Here is a 13,368-nt window from a genome sequence, read left to right as displayed (position 1 = left end):
GGAAAGATCAGATTGTCTGAAGTCTCCTGAGATCATGCCTGTACACGGTGGAAGTTGAGCCTTAGCTCTCACCCAGTGTGGGGAGGTGTTTCTGAAGACAGCCCTCTGTCCTGACGGGCACCGACCCTCCATTTGTCTCCTGCAGCTCATCAGAACCGCGTGTCTGCTATCATCTTCAGCTTGGCCGCCGAGTGGGTGATCAGCACCGGCCACGACAAGTGTGTGAGCTGGATGTGCACACGCAGTGGGAACATGCTTGGCCGCCATTTCTTTGCATCCTGGGCTTCCTGCTTGCAGTATCCTTCAGAGTGCCCAACCACTCCTGCCCAACACCTCTCACCTCACTGTTTAATTTGGAATTGAATTATCAGTTGTTCTGAAGACAGAATGGTTCCTGTGGATTTAACTTCCAATCCAAGAATCCCTGTGTTTGCTTTTCTTTCGTAGATAAAGCGCGCCTGTTTTTTTTTAAAAAAAAAAATATGACATAAATATGTTCTGCGTGGGAGGTGGTAAAATTTTTTTATAGGAACTTGTAGAGCCCTGTTAATGCAAGCCCTACCCTTCATTCCTTCATTCCTTCATTCCTTCCATTACAAAATGAAAAGCTTCACTCTACCCTGGGCTTTATAAGTGGGCAGCTAGGAACTTTTATACAAAACTTCACTTAATGAGCTTTTTTAATTCTTATTTTTATATAAATGTGAAAGGGCCCCTGATTCTTGCAGTACTCTCACGGGTGCCTCGGGTTCCCCACATGATAACAATCCCGGCTTTAACCTTTCCGCCCCACGGGATTTGTCTTACACACACTTCACCTTTGCTTCAGGTGACCTCTGGTTGCTGTGTGCACAAGCGATGACAAGACGAAGACCGTAAACAGCAGACAACACCCTAACATAGTTCATGATACCGTGGCACGCCTCTCCCACAAAAAAAAAAAAAAAAGTTGCTTTTTAAAAGTTTTTGTTACAAATTAATGCATAACATGAACTATTTATAATAACCCTTTAACATAGACTATACAGTTTAGTGCTCATATATTGTATTCTAAGTGAGCTTTTCTGTCATGGATGAGAATTCTCATAATGACATTGCAGAATACAACCAAAAAAATCATCACTATGGCCTGGCTTGTAGTTGTGACCATGTGTTCTAGAATACTAGCTGCTTTTCTACAAATGCCTGTGATTACACAGTGAGAGGGAATGAGTTATTACTGGTAGATAATATGCTTTAAGCTCGTTACCACCACAGATAGCTGATGTCTGGATTATGGAACTACCCTCTGCAAGTTAAGCCATTGCCTTCATGTAAAGCTAGATTATCTAGGGGAAAAGGAAGATGAGTCTGTGTCCTGTGCATACTGTCGGTATGGCAGCACTTTCAGAGTTTCAGTGTGTGTGTGTGTGTGTGTGTTTAAATGTTTGCTGTTTTCCCTATTTAGCAATATGTCTATGGTTGGTATTGCTTGCTCTGTGGGTGTGTTTTGAGTTGGGTCCTGTTACCTGTCCTTGACTGCTTCTCAGGTATGATATGGATACTCAGCATGCCTTCGTTGGTGATTACTCAGGACAGATCACCCTGCTAAAGCTGGAGCAGAACACCTGTTCAGTTATCACAACCCTCAAGGGACATGAAGGTAGGCTCTGGCCCTAAGTTTCCCACCTAGGTTAGGCATCCAAAGTCGGTCTTCAGCTCCAGTTTTGGGAGTGGTCTCATCCTTGTGACTGGCCAGCTTTCAGTTTGATGGGATTCAAAAGAAAACCAAGTGTCAGTCGGGTGTCACGTTCAGTGTTATACATCAGAAATCCTGTCTGAATTGCTCAAGGGATGGATGCTTAGTGTTGCTTACTTTGTTTGCTTATTGATTGATTAATGGCTGTTTGAAGTGGGTCTGACGCTAACCCTGGCTGTCCTGAAACTTAATGTGCAGCTCAGGCTGACTAAGGCTCATAATAATCCTTGTCCATTAGCCTCCTAAGTACTGGACTTAGAGTTGTGAGTCACCGTGCCCAACAACCTTTTAAAGTTATCATTTCCATAAGAATCTTTCAGGGCCAGAGTGCTGTATTGGTTTTAAGCCCAGGGCTGCTACATGCCAAGTGAGAACTCTTACCACTGACCTACACCTCCATCCCCAGACCACTTCTTTTAAACAGACCATTGGAAGAATCCTCATTACTGTTATTTTGTTAGTTTCTAGAGTGGTACTGTGCTCTGGGTGATGACTTGGGAGAGTGTAGCATTAGATAAAACTCCCTATTTCTATAGTGAATTGTTGTGGTGGAGCTCAGTGGAGGAATGTAAAATTCTATTGACTGAATCTGGTAAACTTTCTATGTACATGTGAGTGATAAGTTGATTTCATTGACCACTGAGCTGAAATGCAGTGTTTTGATACAGATGGTTGGATCCCATTTCTGTGTGAGTGACAGATTGGAACTTTGAGGTCTCTAGTTTAGACTAAAGAGTTGAAAATTTGTTGAGAGGATCAATAGTGTATTTATTTAAGATGGTAGTTAGGCAACAAGTTGGATGTATCATACACTTTCTAGATAAGTTGTTTAGATGAACTAGACTGTCCAAGATCAGGGACTCTGGGGAAAAGGTACAAAGGAAAATTAATAGCACCTTAGAAAGCTGTTGCAGAAAAGCAAGATTTCTGATAAAGCTGGATCTTCTGCAGGCGGAATGGGCCCTGAGACTACTTGTCAGACCGTGTTTATCTGTGGTTCGGGCCACTAACTGACACGTGAGGAGCATAGGACTCAACAGAATTCATGACAAAAAAAAAGTGTGTGTGTGTGGGGGGGGCTGAAGCTCATTTTGCCAAGTACTTTTTTTGTTTTGTTTCCACTTTTATTCTGTTTTGAGAAGGTTTGTATGAGAAACTGACTTTTCTTTCTTGCTTGTGAAGATGACCTCATTAGTTTCTGTTCGCCTCCATGAGAGTTGTTAGTGTTCGTCGTGTGTTCAGTGTTACTGTTTGTTAGTAGCTGTTTCCTAGGCCAGTGGTAACAGCAGAAGACACCTGGAAAGAGGAATCTCTAGAAACAAAAGATTTCCCCAAGGGCATCCAATTTGATAAACTAGCTAGTACAAAGTATGAAATGCAAGGGTTGCAAGGGTTGGATTTTTTTTTTTCTAAACTTCTTTGGTATATTTATTTTGTATACCTGCACCATTTTTTTTTCTTGAGGCAATTAATTTAATTTTCACAGATAAAAAGTATGCTAGGAAAAATGTATGAAGTTTCATGAGTCTGTAATAACCTAGGTTTGTATATTATATAAAAACACTTGCAGTTAACTACAAGTATTTTCTTGACCTATATTGGTGGGAACTTTTTTTTTCTCCAGAACTTTTCTGAACTGATGTTTGTTTTCATTTTGTTTTTAACTAGCTATCTTATAGATTATTTAAATTTAAATTATTGGTGCAGAACACAAAAACTTTTTTTTTTTTTTTTTGTGAACCAATGGATTTATTGGGTTTATTCACAGGAATATGGATAAGGGCTTACTTAAGGAGCAGGGATAACTCAAAGGCAGCTGCATCACTGAAAGTCTACCTTGGTGTGGGTCATGACTCATGAACACTAGAACCTAGAAGGAAGGCTCATTTAAGATGCAGGAAATAAACAACTCACAAGCCTCAGGAAGTCCCTGAGAGTGAGCAGATGCATAGAACCCTTTCCTCACTCAGCAACAATATATAAGCAATAAGGATGACTAAGAAGAGACTCTGCAACCTGTTGAGCTACCTACAAGGAAAAACTTTTAAACCCTTTGTATTCAAAGCTGCGTGACTCACAGTCATCCCCATCTTCCGAGTTTGGATAATGGATTTACAATGTTTTCTCCACGATCCATGAGAATGTGGTTTGAATGACCCTTTGTATATGACACTCAAAGGCTCAGATGGCAGTTGGTTCTTCCATAGTCACACATGTGTCCTGATGCTGAGTCCTGTTGGACCTCTTTCTCACATGCCTAGGTAGCATCGCCTGCCTTTGGTGGGACCCCATTCAACGGTTACTCTTCTCAGGAGCATCCGACAACAGCATCATCATGTGGGACATCGGGGGAAGGAAAGGCCGGACACTTCTCCTTCAGGGACACCAGTATGTGACCATTTGGGGTTGGGTGTCTGAGGCAGGAGGGGAAGGCACCGGTATTCAGTCCTGTCTTCATTTTAAGTGCTTCTGTCCCTCCTGAGTAAACAGAAAATGGAGTATGTGGTATCCTTCCACATTAGCCTAAAGAGGACACCACTCTTTTCTTCTAAGGAGTGGCCCTGTTGAAACACCTACTTAAAGCATGCTGGGTCAGAGACTGGAGGCGAGAACTTTGACCATGGCGGATTCTGTGTGTTAAAGTACCAGGCTACTTCTGAGTTGGGGAATTAAGTATCTTATTAAACACTAAAACATATTTCATTAAAAAGTGGCAGGCACAATGCAGCCAGTCACTTAACGCTGACGATGTGATACTTAGGGCATCTTCTAGCCTTTGAAAAGGAGCCCTTAACTCCTTCATCACGTGTTCCTTTCTTCCTTGTTGCTGGTCAGGCCATAGCTGTTGACTGTAACTACAGTCAAGTTGAAATTTAGCCAGAAAAGTTAAGTGCAGAAGTTACCAGGTCAGGAGATTGTTTGCTTGGCATCCAGATCCAAGAGCCTTCAGGAAGAGGGCAGAGTTCTATCCGTGTGTGCATGGGAGTCACCCTGTAGCTGTGTGTGCAGCCTGTTCACGGCCCCAGTGATTTCTCTACTTTTCCATATGAACTGCTTTCCACTAAGAGTTACATTCTGTTTTGCTTTTGAACAAGTAAATAAAGCACTTGACAGAGGGATTATGGTGAAGGACACAAACCCCCTCTTCAACTTGCAGTTTAACTGACAGGTTCCAAAGGAGTAGAGAGCATGATCTGGATAATGTTAGGGCATGAAGATCATCATACAGTCCTTGAAACCACATCAAATAAAGGGTGATACAGTAGCACCCAGTAATAGCAGGAGGGGAGAGTGCCGAGCTCCAGTGAAAAGTTTCTGGCTGTTTCTGTGTTGACCTGTGACTTGTGTCCCATTTGCAGTGACAGAGTGCAGTCACTGTGCTACCTGCAGCTCACGAGGCAGCTTGTCTCCTGCTCCTCGGATGGTGGGATTGCAGTGTGGAACATGGATGTTAGCAGAGAAGAGGTAAGAAGCCAGAACGTGGCAGGCAGGTCAGAGGAGAGCCCTTCTCTGGCTTCTCAGTTTTCCACTTCGCAGGTTGGAAGTCGTATGCATAACCCCGCTTTCCTCCACCCATGGCTTATTGTCTAACAAAGGTTGACCTGTCTTTACAATGTTTTAAATTAACTTATTTGTGTGTGTATATATGGATGTAAGTATGATGTGTATGTATTGTGTTCATGTGTGTGTACATGGGTGCAGGTCGCACATGCATGTGAAGGGCAGAGATCAAAATTAGGTGGCTTCTTTTGCGCTCCATCTTAGTGTTGGAGACACCAAGTCCGGTGCTCATGATTTGCCTAGCCTGGTCAGCCAGCAAGCCCCAAGAATCCCCTGTCTCTGCCTCCTCAGCACTGGGATGGCAGGCATATACCACCTTGCCAGTCTTTTTATGTAAGTGCCTGGGTTCTGGACTCACAGGGAGCACCTTGCTTACTCAGCCATCTCTCCAACCTTCTCTGCTTGTTATGACCTGTACTGGGTGACACTTTCTGGCACTGATGAGCAGTACAAACAGATGGGCAGCATTTAGATTGAATGTCAGCTTTGAGGACTCAGCCACCAGCAGCCTTCTAGCTCAACCAGGGATTTGGACCCATGGAGGCCTTCTGAAGTATTCATGTGGCTCTGGAGCATTTCCGTTTGGAAGCCCCGAGAAGAATGTTACAGGATAGAGCTAGGCGATTCTCATCACAGGGAAACTGTACCACTGTTATCTGTGTTTGCTTTGCCTTGAGCTGTCTCCCACTGAGTCCATGTGACAACAGTTTTCCATTTAGGAAACTTGATTTTTAAATTTCATTGAACCACTAGATGTGAAACCTTGTTTAGATAAATGTTTTAATCTCTGGATGTCTGTTTTCTCTTCTAGCATTTCTTTATCATCTTTAACTCAGCCTCTCTATCATTCTTTCATTTTAAGAGACACTGCAGTGGCTGTGCTTGACCTTGTCATCGTGTGCTTCTTCAATTATTCATCCTGTGCAAATTTCTGAAAATAGATTCTGCTAGAGGGATGTCTATATCCATAGGCTTTTTATAGCTGTCATCAGATGGCTTCCAGGCAGGATTTCCTGCTCATCTCTGCTAGGGTGGTCCTTCTTTACTCAGTAGTATCTGTGGCTTGTGATGTTGATAGCAAAAGTGGATTCCAAAGAAGGCCGATGGACGGTCAAGACAGTTCCACTTCAGAAGGATTCATTAAGCACTCACAGAGTGGCCATATAGTCTGGCAACTTAGGGGAAACACAGGAGAAATGCTGCCTTGGTTTTATGTGGTTTTTAAGTTGTGTGTTCATGCATTTGTGCTTGTGTGTGTGTGCATGTGTGAGAGTGTGCATGTGTTTGCATGCTTGCTTATACCTTGAGACATGTCTCTCACTGAACCTGGAGTTCATGGTTTTTGGCTAGCCTGGCTGGGCAGCAAATGCAAGCAAACCTGTCTCTTTGTTGACCAGCCCTCACTGTAACGCTGTGTGGCATCTGAGAATTCTGGGTACCTGAATTCAGGTCCTCATGCTTGTACAGCAAGGCTCTAATCACTGGGCTATCTCCCCAGTCCTGGAAAAATCTTTTTTTTTGGGGGGGGGATGGATATTGCATTGTAGCAGGTGTTGTCTTACATGATGTCACACGTGTTTCCTGTACTGTCCTGTAGATCATTCTGCACTTCAGTGTACCCTGTGTGCCATTGCTGTATGTGCCGTGTTAATTCACAGTCCCTCCCACCTCCCAACCCCATAAACTTCTATGCATGGCTCTACTTTGTGTTGTCTCATAATATCCTCAGTTCTCACTGAATACGCTGTAGTTATTCCTATGTCCCATAAGTACTAACTGGGGGGGGGGGGGCGTTCAGGCTACAGAAAGCAGTAGTGACAGACTCGTTTTCAGCTTCCTACCCACAACAAACGTGCAGCTAAGTTGAAAACAGACTGCCCCATAACTGATAAGATGTGGTGCCTAATACAGAGGCGTTCTAATTGCTAGGTTTCCTGGCAGCTTGGTGTGGCAAGCCAAACAGGAAACTCTGGTTACATGGCTGCTGTTTAACTCCTGGTTTTGCACATTCTATAAATCTTTTGGTAAGGCTTGGAGTGGTGCAGACGTCCGTTAGGGCTGCTCTGTGTTCCCTCAGCCACTGGCTGTATGCACCAAGAACAGCTGCTGTGCTGTTTGTTTCCTGGGTTCTTGGTCCATTGTTTCCCAGTCTTATTCTGAGAGAACAGAGATGTGAGAGGGAGGGTGCATTATCCCATATACCTGGGGATAACTGTTGGGATTACCTCATGGGTTTAACCACTTCAATTTGAAACACACTTTTGTTTTCCTTTGCATGGTCTTTCAGAAAATGCAGTCGGAAAGTGGGAGCAGCACCCCTCCTTCAAATGACGTGATTGTCAACTGCCATTGTACCTGTAGGTGTGGCAGAGATGGCTTCCTGTTAGTCATTTCTGAAAGAGACGGGGAAGCAATTTATTTCAAAAGAGGCATTACTTTTCAGTAGGTACTCACTTTTCCTAGCTAAGGAAATGCAGTGCAAAGCTGAGCAGCCTACTCTCTGTGAGGTCTGACCCTGTTAGGGATCCGAACAGTGTCCAGGTCTTCCTTAGCTAGGGGCCAGAGGAAAAAGCATGCTTCTCCAGTCCACACCACTCACCCAGAGTGTCCCCTGGAGGTCACCTGCCTATACCGACTGGACCATTCCTAGCCCTTCATGACTATTAGCTCTCTGTGGCCATCAGCCCCTTCCAGAATAGAGCAGTGCATTTGCTTCCCTGCCAGATTGTAAGTGTATGACGTATGTACATGTAACAGTAGTTAAGAGGAATGTATAGGCAAGCAGACTTCAGAATGTGTAATACTACTGTGTGTATCAGTAGCAGCTAGTGGCTGTAATAAAATGGGATTATTCTTGCATTCTTTTTGTTCAGATTAGACAGATGTTTTTGTTCAGATTAGACAAATGGACCCAGGTTGTAGAGAAGAGATAGAACACCATAATGCTCAGTTAATAACCTCTCTTCTGAGCTGAGGCTGTTGCTAAATGGTGGAGCATTTGCCTGGTGTGGGTGCCTAGGCCCTGGCTTATCATCTCCCCTCGTTGTGCTCTCTTTCTTAAGACAGAGTCCCGTGTAACCCACAGCAGCCTGGGAGTCTGTGTAGCCTGAGCATGACCCTGACCTCTGGGTCTCCTTTGGCTTCCCTCTCTGAGCACTGGGATATAGGCATGTGCCACCACATGGCCATCTTCAATGCTGGGGATCAACCAGGGCTGCTTCCATCCTGGGCAAGCACTCAGCGTTGTCCTGGGGTCTGCTTTGCTCTTCTTTGTTCTTCTCAGTGCAAAGCACCTCTTTTCTCCTTAAACAACACTCACAGAGCCTAGTGGCTCACAATAACTCAGGGTTCAGTGGCAACTTCTCAGTATTAAAAAAGTAAATTTATGAATTTTCTTATATTAAACTTTGTACTAAAACACATGTCTGTTTCTACACTGATTATAGTTTGCTATCTCAAGGTATTAAAGGCATATTTTTTTTTCTTTCCTTGCGCTCTTCTCCCTCGAGTAAAGCAATATTCAGTCTTAATCCATGGCTCTCAAGGCCAGAGCTTAGCTGTCATTCTCCAGTATCTTGTTCTGAGACCCCCACAAAACAGCACTGAGAAGGGCTGGGTGGCAGGTGGCAGTAAGTGATGCTAACTCGCCCATTGGTCAGTGTAAGGAAAGGGAATACCAGAGTTCAGAACCCTTCAGTGAGGGCACAGGATTCATATGAGGAGTGAACCTACTCCTCAGGACTAGGCAGGATGGAGAAGGGTAGTGAATCTGTGTGGCATGATACCCATGTAGAACAACTAGACGTTTCTATTTTGTTCACCTGTTTTAAAGTGGCCTACAAGCAAGAGTCAGGTGTGGTGGTGCACCACCCATGATTGTAGCCCTTGAGAGGCTAAGGCAGGAAGATTGCTACAAGTTCCAGGCCAGCCAGACTATACAGTGAGACTATCTCCTAAAACCAATGTAGTGTACAAAAATAACAAAAAGAAAATCTCCAAACCATGGTATTGATGATGGCAACCTCAGCTAAAGTACTTTGTGGAAATTGAAAGGAATATTAATTCTAGAAAGTTCTAGAAGGCTGTACTGATGTCTGAACTCTGTACTGTCCCTAGGCTCCCCAGTGGTTGGAAAGCGATTCCTGTCAGAAGTGTGAGCAGCCCTTCTTCTGGAATATAAAGCAGATGTGGGACACGAAGACACTGGGGTTGAGACAGGTCAGTAGCGTGTTTATTCATCCTATAAGGTTTGAGTCTCACCGTTTTTATCATTAATTTGAAGTTTTAGAAAATCATATTTGTTCTTAACAAATGTGGTTGATTCCTCTCTTATTCTATATTGCCGCCATGTGACCGATACCGAGCACAGCCTGTCCTGGGGCTTCCCTAACTGCTCCTCTGTCCTGCATTAGAAAGCTAGGGATGCCTAGGGAAGCTGCAGAAACCGTTGTGAAACTGTGGAAGTTACTTGCATTTGGCACTATTTCCTACTAAAGTGAGTGTTTCACTCTAGCCAAGAACAAAATTAGAGAAATGAGGAAATTCAGTGAGTGCCTTAAGCTGTCACTAACAGGTGACCTCCCCAGGCACTCTCCGACCCTCTGACTATCAGTTCATTCCGAGTTGTGCCAGTATAAATACACCTGGATCATCTTCATTGAGACTTTCCTAAATCTCTCTTACACTTTTTTATATTAAGAAACATGTCCCCAATAGCCTCTTTCTGAGTGACACCTGAGTCCTGTGGTAGAATGCATTCCTGCACTGCCTCAAAAAGTGGTCGTTCACTCAGGCCGAGTATGAATTTGGGCAGCTAAGGGAGAGTGCGGTGGTTTTACTCACCGCTGATGGTGAGGGATTAGCCTAGTGTTTGTATGTGTTACTAACTTTGCCTTGCTGCCCCCAAGGCCCCTTCCAGACTGGCAGCCTGTGCTGGGCCTATTTTGTTTCTTACCACCCTGAAACACTGAAATAGGCAATTCTGCTGGATGCTTGTGTTGTGAATAGCACATTATAGTTGGTGAAGCTATTCCTTCTGAAGAAAACACAAGGGGTGGATTTTACTCTTATGCATTAATAAAGGAGAGAGAGAAATGGTCACAGAAGGGGTAGTGGTTAAAGGCTGTTATGGTCAGTAATAATAATGGAGTTATTGTGGAATGTTCTGGAGGCTTATTTCCTGAATCAGACTTTGAAAGGGCAAAAGAACATTCCCCATTGCAGATTATTTAAAACTTACTTTAATGGAGGAATAGATTTTCCTTCCCAGAATCTCCAGCAACTGGGTTCCTAAAAGAACTTGAGTTTGGCTTGAATATTGTTGCTTATTTTAGACCAGGCATTATGGAACAACAGACCCGGCTGTTGTCCAGCAAGCAAGGAAAGCTTTTGTTGTTTTTATTTTTTATTTTTGGAGACACTTGCTGTTTGATAAAATTGAGTGTATGGAGTGTCAGTTGATGATACAGTGAATGTTGGGGAAATAGCAAGCTCCCTGGTCCTGTTTCCCCTGCTTTCCCGTGAAGCAAAGCTAACTCCTGTCTCCCTCCACCCTGGAAGCATCACTGCAGAAAGTGTGGGCAGGCCGTCTGCGGGAAGTGCAGCAGCAAGCGGTCCAGTTACCCAGTCATGGGCTTCGAGTTCCAGGTCCGAGTTTGTGATTCCTGTTATGACTCCATCAAAGAGGAAGAGTGAGTCCCTGCTGGTGTTTGTCTTACTGTTTCCCGCCCCCTCTGTGTGATGGGCATTTGAATGTGGGCAGCCTGAGGAGGGATCTAGATTTCTACCCATGTGCTAATCTCTTTGGAATGTCAGAAACCATCTCTGTTTGTTTGTTTGTTTTATTCATGGGTTGGGCATGTGTGTGTCACAGCTTGGGTGTGGAAGTTCGAGGACAGCTCGAGGAGTCTCTCCTTCCACGCTATGGTTCCTAAGGATCAAACTGGTGGAAAAAATGTCTTAACGTGCCAAACCATCTTGTCAGGCCACATCAACCATTTTTGAAGACAAGTTCCTACCCTAGCTTTGTGACTTTGGGGCTACTAGTGTTTATCTCAAGTTGTTCCACTGTCTGGGACAGTTTTTTGTCTGCTTGTTGAGTACTGTGGGGTTGGCTAGCAGTAGTCCAGCTGCTGGGACCCATCGCACAAGGCTTGGTGCAGAGACATGTTCTTGTGTGAGGGGACAGTGGTTGGGCTAGCTGACCTTTGTCCTCTCATTACTAACAAGACTGTAAAGACCTGTACTCTTTCTTCAAACATTAAATAACTTCATCAGACATGCCCTGATGTGGGTTACAACCTTTAGGAGAAAAATCACTATTATCTTTCCTTTCTTCTAGAGCCTTAGCTGTAGTAGCAGAGGCCTGTGTCCCTGCTCATGATGGTCAGTGAACTAATGGGAGGGAGTGATTCTATTGGCTACAGAGCGGAGCGCTGCCTCGTGGCTCTTATGGGTGGCAGAGGTTCAGGGGCATTTCTTACTTATGAATTTTGCCCAGCTTCCTCCAGAACTATTATTCTTTGGTGTTATAGGCTCATGTTTTTATGTTTATATGCCAGTCTTTCCAATGAAAACAGCCAGTTATTTTTAGGCTAAGTATCTTAACCCCTTCTCCACCTCTTGGTAGAGAAGACTTCATTAATTCTAGGCAAACCCTGTCCTGTTGAGCTACACTCTTAGGCCTTATGAAACCTTTTGTACAGACAGCCTTGTTGCTGTTTTTCTGTACTCCACTAACTGTAAAACCATTGCTATTTTTTTTTTAGACGCTAAGGTTAACACCATTGTTGTGTGTCAGCCACCTATCTTGCTAAAGTATCATTTCTCTTTTAGCTGTAGGTACAGTCAGTGCATTTCATTGGTCCTTTCTCTTTGTTAGTCGGACTTCTCTAGCAACATTTCATGAAGGAAAACATAACATTTCCCATATGTCCATGGACATTGCAAGGGGACTGATGGTGACCTGTGGGACAGATCGTGTTGTAAAGGTAAGCTGACCTAGTAGCATCTCACTTCAGATAGAGCCATCCTCAAGCTGTGAATGAGCTTCAAGACATTTCTAATACCATTGCCAGTCACCTTTGCTTTTTAGAATCAACTGAGCAGATGTTTGTGATTCCCTACATCCTGAAGGGGAGTCACTCGGGGTATGTTTTGGTTATAATGGTGAGGGCCAGGTGCCTCTTGGATCCTGTGGATTCTGAGCTGGCCTCAAGGGTTCCCCTCCCATCTGGCTTGGGTTTTTGCCAGTCCTTGTCTACAGCCTTTCCTTTCTTCTTGGCTAATGTTCCTTTATATCCTCTCCTATTTGTGAGAAATGATTGCATGTTTTTTAATTAATTAATCTCTAGATCACAAATGGAAGTTGAAAATAAATGTATATTTAGTTGAGTTGTGAAACTGTAATATTTTATATTCTTAGACATTATAGTAAAATATTGCTATATTGTTTTCAGGTTTCAAGATGCTACTTAGAAGTATTTTTGGTTTTTGGGTTGTTCTGACTGTAGTTAGTGAACTACATTGCTTGGTTTGTATATAAGTCTCAAGGAGGTTTTTCTAGCCAATAAAAGGCAAGTCTGGCATTGTTGACTCTTGAAGTGAGACCCCCATGGTAAGTGTGCCTTCTCTTTTTGCCTTCCTTGTAGATATGGGATATGACTCCTGTGGTGGGCTGCAGCCTGGCAACTGGATTTTCTCCACACTGATCCTGGAGATGAGTGATGTCCGCTACACTTTGCGTACACACAGCGACTTCCATGAACAAAACACTTCATGTAGCTCAACAGCCACTGTCATGTAAATGGACAGTAACAACCTAAAAAAACAAATCAATATTTTTAAAAGAAAAAAAACCATATATATATATATATATATATAAGTGTGTTTTGGGGTATGTGTGGAAATTACCTGTGGAGACTAACACCTAAAAGGTCTGCACATAGTGGTCTCCTAAGGAATGGTATTTCCTCAGCAAAACTGCCTCATGAACATCGAACCAGTGAGTAAAGAGCAGTAATCCAGCAAATGAAGGTTTTAGAGGGAAATTTTTTTAACAAAAAAGATGA

The 13,368-nt window shown here is 43.5% G+C and overlaps 1 protein-coding gene across 1 annotated transcript in view; it reads left to right on the top strand.

Annotated features, from left to right (window-relative positions):
* Nucleotides 1-13,146, top strand: part of Wdfy1 (WD repeat and FYVE domain containing 1) — a 41,275-nt gene extending 28,129 nt beyond the window's left edge. Inside the window, exons 5-12 of the mRNA XM_051190548.1 lie at nucleotides 146-296; nucleotides 1,530-1,642; nucleotides 4,000-4,126; nucleotides 5,098-5,203; nucleotides 9,416-9,517; nucleotides 10,859-10,989; nucleotides 12,180-12,288; nucleotides 12,949-13,146. Coding sequence (XP_051046505.1) covers nucleotides 146-296; nucleotides 1,530-1,642; nucleotides 4,000-4,126; nucleotides 5,098-5,203; nucleotides 9,416-9,517; nucleotides 10,859-10,989; nucleotides 12,180-12,288; nucleotides 12,949-13,008 — 899 coding nt within the window. The 3' untranslated portion in view covers nucleotides 13,009-13,146. The remainder of the gene's footprint in view (nucleotides 1-145; nucleotides 297-1,529; nucleotides 1,643-3,999; nucleotides 4,127-5,097; nucleotides 5,204-9,415; nucleotides 9,518-10,858; nucleotides 10,990-12,179; nucleotides 12,289-12,948) is intronic.
* The last annotated feature ends 222 nt before the right edge of the window (nucleotides 13,147-13,368 follow it).

This window comes from Phodopus roborovskii, unplaced genomic scaffold (genome assembly GCF_943737965.1).
Source record: "Phodopus roborovskii unplaced genomic scaffold, PHOROB, whole genome shotgun sequence".
Classification (NCBI taxonomy): domain Eukaryota; kingdom Metazoa; phylum Chordata; class Mammalia; order Rodentia; family Cricetidae; genus Phodopus; species Phodopus roborovskii.
This window is presented reverse-complemented; position numbering and strand designations above follow the sequence as displayed.